Below are 14,943 nucleotides of genomic sequence, written 5' to 3' on the forward strand. Positions count from 1 at the left end.
AAACGATCGGGCAAGTGAAGGTAATAATATGCAGTAAATACCTTTAATGGACAGCCTGGGACCCGACAGGACGTGTTAAGACGTGGCCGCCGTAAAACAGCAGGACGTCGACATGTTTTCCTGCATCGATCCTCGATTCGCCTCGATTCAACTTAATTTATCTCGAGTCCTTGCAAATGGAAGGAGGACAGGGCTGTGCGCGCCGATTGTCGACAGGCGATTTATACCGATTTTCTTGGTAAACGCACCGATCCATTCACGGCGAACACGCGGACCTCTAATGTCCTGGCTAATTAAGTACCTATTCGTCCTTCGAGAAAATAATTAGCTTTATGCTTCGAGGTGTGCAACGGTATTAAAAACATTCTGTAATATCTGCCGAAAGTATAGAAAACTTCATAATTCGGTCATTAAATTAAAATTTAACATTTTTATTTTATATAAATATATATATATAAAATTATATCAAATGTATATAATCTGTCTTTTACGGTCCGCAGAAAAATATTACAAAAATCTGCCAATAGTTCACGATATGTGATTAGTCTTTATTCAATATCTTGGTTTCCTTTATTTACGCAAAACTTGAACAGACGTTCGATCCGCGGAACTGCTCCGAGAACCCCTGCCGCTCTATTCACAATCACGGATTTGATTTAGCGGTGGAGAGGCAATATAATGTCTCTAACGAGAGTGTAGTATAAGGATAAGGGTAGGAAGCCGAATGGAAGAGGCGGCGAACGAGCTGAAGGAGGACAGCACATAATACCATAATGCCAAACCAACACAGTCCCGCTCATCAGTATCTTTGATTAGAGGCTCTATCCTCCTGATTTGCTTCTAATAAACCCGTGAAATCGCCAGGGGTTCGTGCTATCCACCGGGCATGTGAATCTTGAGGATCCGCTAAGGAGGGTAACCATTTTTATCGATAAGCCCAGTATCATTTGAAATTATTAAGCAGCTGGAATTACACGGGGCGAAATTCCCGAAACGGAAGTCCGTGAATGGCGGATGAAACGAACCCGGATGGATCTGTTCTTCCTGATTACGCAAATGCGAGAAATTATCGATAATTCATCTCTAGTTTGGTTAATTCTGTGTTTTGCGCGTGTTTTGAACTGAAAATTTGAAGATGTCTCAGGGAATTTTTACGTCTAACAGATTTATTCGATCCATTCGAAACATACGCGAAGACGTAGTAAAGAATATTCAGCGCGGGAAATACAGAGGAATTGTTTCAAGCAACGGAACAAGCGTGAAAATTTCTTCACTGAAATTGAGAATGTACGGGACGATGATGACAAGTTGACGAATTAATGAAGAACTTCATAAACTTTCAAGCTAATGTTCCATAAAAGAAAGATTCAACACTCCAAGCATCGATCTGTTCCTAAATTTGTCGCAGCAGTATAAATTGTAACGAATGTTATGGACTCGAGGAAGAAAGGTTTCACATTTGATAAGCCCAGTTCGATTTAGGAGTAGCCATCTACCAATGCTTGGCCGGCAAATATTGCGGCGGAAAGTTGGCCAAGTTACATCGTAATTTCCAGGTTGAAAGTTCCAATACGGCGGCCGTTTTTTCCGGCGCGTTTCGAATCTGAATCCTTGGAAAGCGAATGAGCCTCTTTCGAGGAGAGGGAAACGAAAGGAGAGTGGGTTGACGGCTGCTCGAAGGCAGCATTATATACACTGGGAATACCTCCCGCTGGCTGCAGAAATCACTGGCGGGACTTAATAAGCGTGGAAAGAGCCGAAGAGATAGAAGATAGCTAGCCGGATGATGCGAAAACTTTGCTATATTAGCCGCTTTGGCGATCCGTAGCGCTTTTGCCACGCCGCGAAAACTTGCGGGATACGGGCACGCGTACCAACATATTCTCTCTCTCTGCCTTTTACACCCGTATCGAACTCCAACTTCCCGTGGAATATGTTTTCCCTCGGAGTTCCGACGAAGAAACGAAATATCGCCTTCCGGTATGGAGACCGAATATTTGTGCTTCTGATTCTAATCGAGGGGAAAGCCGCATAGAAGTTCCCTGTTTCGCTTTAAACCACCGAAATTAGTAGCTAGTCTAGTTCGTGGGATTTTCTTTTCGATTTCATGCTTATCACGTTGTCCTGAAGTTTTGTCAAAATGTAACTGAATATCGATATAGAGATCAGAGTATAAAAAAATATGATTAGCGATATATCGTAAGTAATACCTAATTTGTGTAATCGAGCAGAAATATCACAATACCTATCAAATTCAAAGATATTTATTATTATTTTAATTCAGTTACTCTAACCATTAGGCAATTTCTATGTCAAAGTTTTAACAGTTCACACGCTAGAATTCTTCTGAAATCAGCGAATGTCCGAAAATATTTCAGCTAAAGCTACAGGAAGGCGTTACTAGCTGATTTTCTTCCAACTCCGGCAAAACTTGCGACGCGTTTCCTTGCTTTTAAATCCGCGAATCCCACGCGGCTCGTATTTAAAAGGTCACGAAAAGAGAGGAGAGGACGGAGAGGATCTTGACTCGGACCAGACTTTATCAGACGCCTTTTCTCTCTTCCTTTCTTTCCGTTCTTTCAGTGGCAAGAAGTTAATGAACGACAAACACTCTCGCTCTCAGTCTTTGATGCACTGGCGTCTTGGCCCACGCGTCACCATAATTACGTCGTGCACGCACGCGTGTCCCATACTGCGTGATCGGGGTGCTAAGTGCATTCGCAGCTTCTTCTAGCCTCGCTATTCCACCGATGCTGATTTCATTTCTCTTCCAATGATCCTCTCACTTACTCAAAATTTCATTTTCATATTTTTTCTTAAGAAGAGATAGATGATATCATGTATACCGAAGTACAATTCCAAAATGAAATGAATTTTTACAATACTTTTTTGAATACGTGTAAATCAAAGACTAACAATATTCGTGCAGAGATATTTAAACGAGTAATTATTCGTATATTGGAAACACGGAGACTGTAATAATGCTTCAAAATTTTAGTGTGACTTTTAAAAATGTTCGAATATTCAATATTTAAATTTTTCGATATTTTGACCTAGGGATCAGTAATCTATATTTCACACCACGTGGATAAATCTCAGTATATCAAGAAATAATAAATTGTCAAACTTTCGAAGGAGGAGAATAATACTAATAAATATCAAACATCGGACAACCGCATAGATATTCTTATACGTAATTAAGATCCGATACTCGTAACACAATCGAACGAATAAGTAAAACAGTATGTATAACAAAAAACAAAAAAAAAAAAAAAAGAAAGAAAAATTGGCAACGATAGCATTCGTTACGATCATTCGAGATCAGTGCAACAAGTTACGAAGGGTATATCGGAATGACGTTATGATGTCACGATGACATCATTGTCCGGGAGATCTGCTGCCGCTGCACCGAACGGAGTCGGCCAACGCTCCAGACAGGATATTATCGCGGCAGTCATTCGCTAATTGATCCACCGTAGTGTTTTATTTTACGCCGTCCAAACGCGGTTCTCAATATCTGATTGATGCTCGGTTTAGAACCAGCTGTGCACAATATCGTCTTATCTGTAATTGCATTACTTCGATCCTACAGTGTAATTATGCTTGTCGCGCAGATGTCTCTCTGCTACGTGGTTCATGCAAATTTTTCAGCTTGCAAGATTGAGACGTTTGAGCTCTGTTCATGTTGCATTCATTGAGAGACGATCTTCCGTCACGGTTGTTTCGCATTCGTTTCGATAATATCAGTTTTCTTAACTTTTTAATTATCGGCTATACGATACATGTCACAAGATATAATTGCGTCATTGCAACTGTCTTTGTGCGTATATGATATGTATAAGGTGTTAAATATAAGAATATAAGATCTTAAGAGTTCAGAATACTTATTAAAACTCTGGAACATGATTAACGAGTTAAAAAAAAGAATTGTATGTGCGAGTATTTGCCAACGTGACAAGTAAATAATCTACATGTTTAGAGGTCTGTTTGAAAAGAGAAATCGATCGAATATGATGTTAATTTAAAAAGAAGATTGATAGATGCTTCATCTCGAAGCGGAGAAATGAGAACCGTTTCAGTGACGATGCTATTAATTCATAGAGTTCATAATCTATTAGTTACGTTAGCGGAGGAGCGTTAACGAGTGTAATGGCAGCACACGCCATCTACGTGTCATTTAATTCTGACACCCTCACACCATCGATGATCTCATGCCGCGAGCCGACTTGACTTCGCTTAATTGTTTGTTATCATTACCGAGCGCGTGCTATTGAAATTAATGTTGATCTGTCTCAGTTAACATGTGCGCTCCCATAAAACCTGCTTCCGGCGCGTTGGCCCAGCTCACTTGATGGAATTAAGCTGCATGCGTCTCGTGTCGACGCTTGTTCCCCTGAAATAACCAGTTTTTCGACAGGCATCCGCTTTTCGATGTTACGTTCACCTCGACTGCACTCAATATGCTTGTTTGATTGCGTGCGTACGACTACAGTTTACTTAAAATAAATTACCTGAAGCAATTTTATTTTTTCATTTTATTTGCTTACAAGAAAAATCCAATTTTAATTTGTCTAAATTTTATAAAGGCAGCAATTCATAGCGGACTTCACCTTCGTTCTCCGTGCAGAAGTTTGTTCCCGATCAGTCAACTGAACCCTGAAGTCGTTTCTGGTTGAAGTTCATCCCGTTGATCGCAGAGAGAACTTCCTCTCATTGATGGACGATAAACGATTCTAATCTAACGCGACCAGCGAGCCAACGCATAATATGGTCGTTGACCCTCAGCCAATGATTCTGATCTCTCGACCCCAGCGTGTTATTTGATCGTTTGAACATCGAAAATTGTAGAAATGCAAGCTATTGTGCGGAAGTAAATAGCTCCGTCTACAGAGAGTCTACTGCAATTTGTGTTCATTTCCCAACTATGAAGCTAATATTTGTATTCATAGATACTTCACACTGGTTCCACGTTTTCTCTTATATTTGAATTAATTTGCATATTTATCCATTTGATTAAAAAAAGGTTTTAATTTATAGTATCGTACGAACATATAATATATTATACAAAATATATGGTGTTCAATGAGAATATTCATTCGACTATTATATTAATATTATATTATCTTACTCACTATAGTCGTTACTTTATACATACTCGTACCTTCTTAAGTTGAGGATTTTGTAAAATATCAAAGCAACCTACATATTCTTAAGTACCACTTTGTGACCTATAAATAGAGGAATTCGATATGTACAGGTACAAAATTGCATAAAAGAACGAATATTATTCGACATTCGTCAAATGTGTAGATATAGTATATACTCGTACACGATAGCTAGTGAACGACATTATCTTGAACAACAGCTTTTCCGAAGCTGATAGGACAAACCTGATTGGCCTTGCAGAATCCAAGTACATATAATTTGCTTTTATGACTCGATAGCTTCGCGAAATGTGTTCCCAACGACGAAATCGTCGCCGGAGGAATCAGAAAGTCATTCTGGATATCGATCCCAGACGAATCCAAATGGACAACCCACTCGCGATATAATTTAATGATCATCGAAGGTTTTTCAAAGAGCGCGGAGCAGTGTTGTCCGTAGCGCTAAAACCGGCTATCGCGATCGGACACGTCCGCAACGGACACACATAGTCGTTGATCGCAGTTTATTACGAATCGGGCACGGTCCAGATACGGCCGATCGTCGTTACGTGTGCTGCTCGATCGACGATATTATTACAGATTGCCTGAACGGCCTGTGAAATTCATGATGAGCCGTTTAATGGCTTTCGACAGCCGCGAAAATGATCCATTATGTTTCGACGCAGCAGCTTGGCCTTTGTTGATCAACCTCGAGCATCATCGATGCACGAGAGAGCTCTATTAAACTGTTGGTGCAATGCTTGCTTCATAGTCGCTAACAGTTCTATTCTGTTAACCTGGTAAACAGAAAAATTGAGTTGATTCGACGAAATCGTTCACGTAATTCAGTTGTACCTCCAGTATTTGAATTAATGGGAATAAATAATACGTAATTCGAATAGGAGAATGTGAAACTTGTTAAGATTTTCAGGAGTTTCGATACTTTCAAGAGTTATCGAAACTTAGAAACTCGAGACAAAATTCAAAACTTACCGATGGTCCGCGGATATTTATGCAAATTCATTGTTTTATGAACACAATTTAAGAAATAAAAACCTAAACGACGAATTGTTTCGTCTATTAAATAAAATATTACAAACAGTATTCCACTTGAAATACTTTATACACAATATATTTCTACGAATTATATGCATAATAGACATTTTTATCTTTGCGTTTCTTATACTTACTAAGAATTTCAAGAGTTTTAAATATTCCGAATTATTTGAAATAATTTTGCTGTTTCTAATACACAGTGAGAAACTACGAACAGCTTTGAATTTAAAATTCAAATGGGCCCGCCGCTAGTAGCGACGCTATAATTGTAAATGACCAATCACATCAAACGTCGAAGATGCGAAACGTCATTTCTAAGATGGCGAGGATATTGATGACACGTAGAATTTTCTCGCGATTGAATATAAAATTTGTGATGTTTTTTAAAATGTTCAGTGTATGAGTATGTGTATATGTGTGTTTGTGCTGTGAGCTGATTGCTGCATATGGACTGATATTTAGCCGATAGCAACGTGAAATATCAGGTACCCTCTCTTTGATATTAACCTACACAGTAGAGGCTAGATTTCGTTGTCATGTTTACGAATGCAACATAAGAAAAATTAGTACAATAAACATGTCAATGTATTATTACATTCGTATCTGTAATCTATTGTCATTATTTGAGTTTGTTATTGTTCAATTCTGCGTACGAAAATTTTTATATGTTTTAGAAAGAACATACGCTGTATGTACATATATATATATATATACACATATTTGACAGTTTAGTTGCCACTAAACTTTTGGTAATATAATTACAGAAGTACAGATTCGATAGACAATTATTTTAATTATCACTATTGACGATTCAAATATGGTAAGATCGATGGAGTGAAACGTTTCTTTCTTTATTCTTTCTTAGGATTTCTATCTATTTCCAAATTTTTAAGCGTTCCGTTTTTCTATTGTACTTTTTCTAGCGATCCATCTCGGTGCGCGCGCATAATTAGACTGAGTTATCGGCGCCAGATTCGGGGACAATGGCTGTATAAATATTCTCGTCGGGAGCGGTCCATGTACGTGGGCAGATGCGTCTTGCGGATACAGGGTGGTCCTGACTAAATGCAACGTGGATCAGAACAAGGCCGACTCGTAACGAGCGCGTCGCGAAGCGCCTGTTACGGCCACGCTTGATGCACGACGATCTGTCGCGTTTTTGACGCGAGTCGTTACTTGCCACTTCTCAGGCCATCGCCGAATTCCCTTGCGTTTCGTGTACGCGTTGCGATTCCACGATCTTTCGTCGATCCTTGTCAACTAGCAATTCTTCTAACCAGCGAAATAATAGTGTCTCACGTGTCTTCAATAAATCCAAGATATTAACGGATCAAAGACCTGTGTAAGTTACTTGCAGCTTAGGTTACTGTTATTCTTACCATATGTTATGTTATGTAACTGAAATCTAAAAGCGTAATAGTTCTGAAAGAATGAAATTATGTGATGTAAATACAAATGAATGCTCTATTTATCTGGATGTCGGCAGATACACGGTTTATGTAATAGACATTCATTGATTCTGTCCATTACGTTTTTTTATTCAAATAAAAGAATTTATTTGATAGAAGTTCAATTCGTCCTAATAAATAGAGATTTACTATAATTCTTCTTTATAGGGTATTCTTGTAAGTAGTCCCGCAAAGTATTACTCTGTTTATTAGAGTGCTGAGAAGAACTTAAAAACTTGAAATAGGTTGAAAATAATCTGCTGAGAAAACAATCGTTTACTAAGTAAGTATAAATTATCTAATATATTAAACACCATTTTAATACTACTTATACTGAAAAAATCTAAGAAAATATAAACCTCATTATATCTGTGTAACTCCATCGATAGGTCCACTACTTCTTAAAAACAAGTTACGCTATCAAAAACTCTGTGTTTGCAATCTTCAAGATGTTAAAAATTATGTAAAAATCTAATTCCATTCTCGCAACGAGAACCACCAACGAGATAGTGAACTGATCGACACATGGAAGAAAGAAAAGCTGCAACCATTAATAAACGTGCAACACGACATCGTAAGTGGGATGGTAACTCATGCTGGGACCGGAAGAGGAACGCGGTTATAAAATAAATGTAACGAGTCCTGTTCGATAGTAAAAGGCTAATGAGAATAGGTGCGTGCGAATGCTGTGAGACAACGCCCCAATTAACATAACGCATCGTGCGGAGACATTTATTTATTTATATTCGTCTCCAGAGAGTGGTGGAGGCGGTTGGTGGAGGGGGCGGGTCGAGCTTTATTTATGGTCTATCAAGTTAATTAATAACGCTCTCTATCCTCCGTCTCTGTCGTTCTCTTCTCGGGCGTGTGTACGACTCGTCGTCGCATGGAAAAATTAATTCGGTCATTAACGGATCGTATCCGTAACAGTATGATTCGTGTCCCTCCTGAGTCTCCCGAGACGACCGAGAAAGATGAGTTCGGGTCCCATGGGCGTTTTCAGAAATATCGATTAATCAACGAAAGGGAGAGGTTGTGGATACAATTGATGGCTTCTACGGTCTCTATCGCTTTGCTTCGGCTCTGACGTACAATTGAAAAGAAAAACAGGCAGGATATGGCAAGAGACAAGATGATATAATGTGATACACCTCGGATAGATTATTAGTGGATTAATGGATGTTATAGAAATGCTTTTAGCTTTTCGGTTAGTTGCATAATTGATAGATTTAATTGATAGATACGTATAACGATAAGATGCTGGGAATGAAAATTTCATATAAACAGGCGGTTCACTATATTACTAGAAACTCATAAATAACAAGATACGAAGGATCTGCGATTGATTGTCTTATTGTGTAATACAAACTACCAATTTCCAATTTAAAAAGAAATGAATTTTTGATATAAAGCATAGACGAAGGGAACAGGCTTGTTAGCAACTATTGTATATTTCTCAAGACTAATTAATAAAAGAGAAATAAATCAGGTAATATGGTAAAATGAATTAAGTAGTGAAATGGATATCGAAAGAATAAGAATAATTAAAAACAAATATACAATGTCTACAGAAAGTCTTAATATTAAATACAAATTGGAAATTTAGAATTCTGCACGAACGTATGGCAAGAGGTAAAATTTATTTCGCAGGCGTAAAAAATGATGCCCACTAATTGCATAAACCAACAAGTGTAACCCAATCCAAAGTGTCTCCATAGTCAAGAGGATGGATAATTACCATGATACGAGGCCCGAAATGCCGGTGTAACACGATCGGGCCACTTCTCGGGAAAGAAGGACCTTTTCAGACGGCCGTTTGAATTCGGCTGACCTTCCCTGTTCGAAGGATACTATCTCCTTTAAACCGTAGAGCCCTCTATAAAACAAAAGTCCTCGTGGCCTCTTAATGACCCGACCTAGCGTGTTTCTCGAGGTCGCGGACCACGAATGCGCCACGTCGTAAAATATCGAACAAAATCTTTCCATCGACGTCTTTCATCTTTCTTTCGACGACGTTCACGGCAAGATCTCTTACTTCTTTTCTCTCTATTTTCCAATTAAACGAATTTCCATTAGAAACGATCGTTGGATCGTAATAAAAAATAAAGATTGTATAGTATATATTTATCGAATCAGCAACGTGTAATCGACGTTTTGCAACGTTTCGCGTGATGTTTCATGTTATGAAACGTCATTTAAACGTGGAATGAAAAGAAATCGTGTATAATAGAGATCGTATGAATCTTGCCGGCGGAATAAATTCTGCAATTCGAGATGGAAGTCGTAACAATTTTTTCTCTTCGGATCCGGTTATTTTAGAGTAACGTTCAAACCAGCCGCAGAAATGTCGCACCTTCGGTCTTAACAACATGATAGAGTGCGAGCGACAGCCAACTTTATCATTCTTGAGCGTGGTGGGTGCGTTAACTGCGGTGCACGCTAGTATTTTGCTGGCCCTATTAATAGATACGTCTGTGTCTATGTAGCCGCAGCATTACAGATATTAATAGCCCATAAATTCAACGCTATTTCCACAGGTAAAAGTTGTACAGCAAAAACTCGCAGGCAATTCTTTGCTATTTCGCGGAAGCTATCGTTCAACTGATACTGACAATAAGCGACGGACGAACAAGGAAATTACATTTCTGACGAACTGATTTCTGATATGATTTTAATTGTTATTTGGTATTCAATAACCAAAATACTAATTATAATATTGATTATATTTCATAGCAATCATTGAACAATTGTCTCCAAAAATGAAAATTTTTAGTGACGAAATAGCGAACAAAGTATATGTTCTGCAAAATATAATAAATAATACGTTATTAGGTTTTAAAAGTTTTTATATAACATGCGAAGATAAATACAAATCACTTCGTAGGAGGACACCGTATCAGTACTTTTTAAACAATCAATTTATTATTTAATCAATTTGTGTAAAACTAATGATCAAGTTATAGAAGGAAAAATCATATGAAATTACGTAAGCAAACTTTGAATCCTATTAGAGATAGATAAATCTACAAGCATCGTATTAATTTATACGCAAAACGCACTAACCATCGAGCCAACAACAGCATGAACAGCGTAAACAGATTTCGCTGTCCATTAAAATTCCCCGATTACCCCGTCTTATTACCAAAAATACTCCAACGACGTACGCCAATTTCGTTAACAAACATCATCTTCACGCTCCTCTCTAATACTTTTCGCACCTGCAACAGGACAGGTCTTCGAGAAAAGGTCTACCGTTGCAGACATTCAGTCCGCGATGGAGAGGAACATAAAAACTCGGGTTGCTGGCTTTTCGATGGAGCGTCGCATTTTAATTATTTCGCTAGGTTTCGTGATGACGGTTTCGCGGGGGAGCGAGGAAAGGCGGGCAGAGGTTGTGCACTGGGCGGACACAATGGGGCACCGTCGAACGAAGGTCTCGCGGTTCTCTGCCGAGCCCTGGTATAATGTTTTATGGCTGCGATCAGCCGTAGAAGTATGAAGTGTCGATAGAGCGAGGCAGAAGCGAAGAGCGGCAAAGATCAAAGGGCCTATAGACGCCGCGTGGTAGCTCGGGACACGCTCGCCCCCTCCTTCCAGCTCTCGCTTGTTCTCTTTCTCCTTTGCCGACTGGATGGGTCTTGCTCCATCTACATCGTGATTTCAGCTATTCTCACCGTCCTTCTCGCTCCTCACGAGACCCGCTTACTCTTCGAGCAAATGTCTCTCTCTCTCTCTTTTTCTTCGTTTCTTTCTTTTCCTTTTCGTTTTTTCGCCTTTTTCCCCTATTTGTTTCCTTTCGCGTTCGCGATGCTTCTTCCACTTCTTCTTCGCGACCGCGACCGCGTCCAACACTTTTTGCATCTTTTTCCCGAAGATTCCGTGCTTCTCGCGAGGCCATTGGTCCTCCATGCAGTTCTCCAAGATCTAAGATTCTAAATGGAAGAATTCTGAGTTTAAGTGGTTGTCAATGATAATAGTTTGAACGTGCGGCGATAAGCGAGAGACTAGGAATGATTAGTTAATATTTGATAGCTTTTGGATGATTTGTATCGTATTTGTATTCTAGTATCGGACCTTTTTAGATTTTTATTTTGCTAATGTTGTAAATGATTGGTGCGTTAAGTGGGTTGTGAAACCTTCACGTGATTTATTCGTCGGATAGAATGATAAATTACAAGAAATGGACAATGTGGAAGGGTCAGTTTGCAAGTTTGGATTGCAAGTTTGCAAATCGTAGTGTATATTTAACATACACAATTTCTTTCTAGAAAAATGTTGCAAAAAAGAATTGATGTACTCAAGAATTCATCTAGTAGTAAATTTTCAGAAAATTGCGGAAATATTACCATCTTCTAAATTAAGACATTTCATCTGTTTAAAAAACTTTCAAAAATTAACTTGCTAGGAAAACCTAACAATTTTATTGTTAACAAAAAATTTGCTGCAACTTGTAAGAAGGTTCTTTCAAATTTCGCCGAAGGGAAAGTTTGCTAGAAGCGGTTGAGGAGTGGTAGAAGACGTCAGAGCTTCGTAAGTTGCGAATTCGTTCTGACGACGGAAACCCCGGCCTGAACGTCGCGTTTCGAAACTAATAACGGCCAATTGTCGGCGTATCGCGTACCCGGCGTAATTGGAGGAATAAATTGAAAAATTAGCAGAACGGCTCGGTAGCTCTGAGTCATCAGAGTCCCTCCAGATCCGCCGGTCTGCCGATAATAACAACGACTGGAATGTCAAACGGTCGCTTCGGCCTGCAACGAGCGGCCTAACTCCTTCATTTCCCCGCAAATTGCGAACCTCGTGTCCCCTTATCGGCGTCTCTTTGCGATCTGAAAATTTCATCACGTCATCGGTGACGCGCAACAAACCCAATACAGATTATATACTTTGAGCAACCTATTTTCCAAATTTTAACTTTATATCCGATTCGTCGGAATCACTTCCAAAAAAAGTACCGAGAATATAACTATAAAGTTTGGTAAAATTTGATTTTGTAGCTCTATATTGATACTATAGAGAACTGTTCCACTAACGAAACTCTTTCGATTATTTCATTTTATTCTCATTTTTCAAACTACAAGTTTTCCATCGGTAACCTCAAACTTTAAAGATATACGTAAAGTATTACATTTTCCTTAGTTATGTTCGCGAAAGTATGAAATTGCATAAGAATTTGCGACCTAGTAATCACAATCAAAATTATACATATATAATTCTATCGTTAAATTTGAATTTCAAGTTTGCCAATCATGTACCAAGAATTCCTTCTAGAAATAATTAGCAAACTTTTTCCAAATTCCCTTGACCATATACGTAATTCTCTCTTGATTCAAACAAAAAATTCAAAGACATTGGGAACACTGTTTACCTTGTAAACAGTGCAAAGTCTAACCATGAAGAGCGAAGGGGTCAAGAACCCAGTTGCTAATGAGCGGAGGAGGCATCTCTAGTCGCAATCGCATAAATCAGGGCAAAAGGGGCAGAGAACGACGAAGAGATGACAAGGGGAGGGGGGAGAACAACGAAGAAGCAAGTAGGAGAGATAGAGAGAATACGTCGGGCAGGTACGTCGTATACCTGGTGGGTTCAGGAAAACATTGACACGACACGAGGCAACGCACCCGTCCCGCCGATGACACAGCGGCGCACGTGCACTCTGAGTAGTCGGGCATAAATAATACAAGACGCGGACAAAGATGCCGCCCTCTTGACCATTTGTTTAAATTAAAATTATCCCTGGACCGAGCAGAGTTCGTCTCCTCTGGTGTCCGCACGCCGGCTCTTTTATTATAATTGTTAATGGACGCTTGTCTATGCTGCCCCGACCACCTCTGCACGTGGCCTATTCGCGCGCTGATCTGCTCAAACCTCCAATCTGCGTTAATTTGTTCGTTCTGACGCTTAATTTGATTTTTTAGCGCCTATGGTTCTTTTGGTATCGTAAAACATAATTTATAGAGTGTGTCTTTGATCATTATAAATCTATTTGCAGAACGTTGTCTTTAAAATACCAACGTTGTCAATGTTGTTGGATCACAGATGATCTTCGAGAGTATAGGTTGAGTTACATAATGGTTTCCAGTATTTCATAATAATTTTTTTGCTGCGTCTTATGCGACGAGATTTACCAACTGTACGTACCGCGAGAAACATATAAATTAAACTCAAATACCTTTGAGCTTAGAACTTATCATCGACTCGAAGAACAAGAAAGCCCGAATACTAAACTTTCGAATAGTCTAAAACCAGTGTACCCTGTTAAAGCCATTATTCTTGACGTATCAACATATCAGAACCGTAGTAGAACCGTCATGCTGTTAAAATCGAGACTTTTATTAGTCGAGGAGATGGGATGGCCCGGTATAGTTATCGAGAGAGCTGATGACATAAAGATGGGCCAGGATCAGGCTGGAAAGGCAACGAGGTTGAAATAGAATCATCAGGAATTCCGGGCATGACCTTAAATCGACTCCCCGATACCAATCTCTATCGATAGCCTCTCGCTTCGAGGACTCAACTGGATCCTGAAAACACGATAATTCGTCGAAGACTTTATGACGGTCATTTCAGACGTCCTGTCGATTCTCATTCGTAGCTAATTGAACGTTTTCTCACAGGGTTCAAGCGAGCCAAAACAGAAAGGGATAAAAGGTTCGTGACGTTCTTCGAATCCTCGAATCACCATCAGATTCGCCGATCTGCTCGCGTATGCCCAAACTAATTTTCCAATTAGCAACGAGTGGATTAACACCGTTGTGTAAAATTGAAATTCGAACGAGCATCGCGACTATCATATAGTGTCGCTATCTTATAACTGACTGCCGTGATGCTGAACCACGTTAAAGTTTCCGTATATCTAACGATCGGCTAGTAGAAGCTAGACGCTATCGGTTAGCCTGGATCACAGGACAGTTTCGTAAAATCCGTGCTAGACCTGCTGGAATCTTTTTACGCGGGGAATACATTAAAATACGCAATAAGTAATTACGAGCTGATGTTACTGTTAATTAAACATCGTTTTCGCTACGATGTTACAGAAAGTCAAGTCGACTGGAGTCTGAAAGTAATAAAGAGGCAAATAGGTAGTTTCTTGCGCCCGGTAATTATATCCATATAAATATAACGCTTCCTTTTATGGTAACGGTTGATGCAACATATTTTCTGTGATATTATTTTCGTACAAAATTTCTATGGATATCGAAGTGAAAAGTTATATCATGAATGATATTGTGTATTTCTAAATTCCAGTTATAATTGTCAATCTATATAAGTGAAACGAATAATAGTAGCGCGAA

At 39.1% G+C, this 14,943-nt stretch overlaps 1 protein-coding gene across 11 annotated transcripts in view; it reads left to right on the plus strand.

Moving 5' to 3' along the window:
* Positions 1-14,943, plus strand: part of LOC105680233 — a 241,548-nt gene that overhangs the window by 56,600 nt on the left and 170,005 nt on the right. For 5 of the 11 annotated variants that reach the window (XR_004460882.1, XR_004460884.1, XR_004460886.1 and 2 more), the window contains exons 1-3: positions 6,518-6,685; positions 7,124-7,542; positions 7,817-7,931. The exons of 1 other annotated variant lie outside the window; for it this stretch is intronic. Coding sequence is in view for 1 of the 10 variants with exons in the window: in XM_033318526.1 (XP_033174417.1) it covers positions 8,312-8,321 (10 nt within the window). In the remaining 9 variants the exon portion in view is untranslated. Of the gene's footprint in view, positions 1-6,510; positions 6,686-7,123; positions 7,543-7,816; positions 7,932-8,037; positions 8,322-14,943 lie in introns of those variants that run through there. 5 more of the 11 variants (XR_004460883.1, XR_004460891.1, XR_004460881.1 and 2 more) reach the window with 4 other exon arrangements.

This window comes from Bombus impatiens, unplaced genomic scaffold (genome assembly GCF_000188095.3).
Source record: "Bombus impatiens unplaced genomic scaffold, BIMP_2.2 scf_0102, whole genome shotgun sequence".
Classification (NCBI taxonomy): Eukaryota; Metazoa; Arthropoda; class Insecta; order Hymenoptera; family Apidae; genus Bombus; species Bombus impatiens.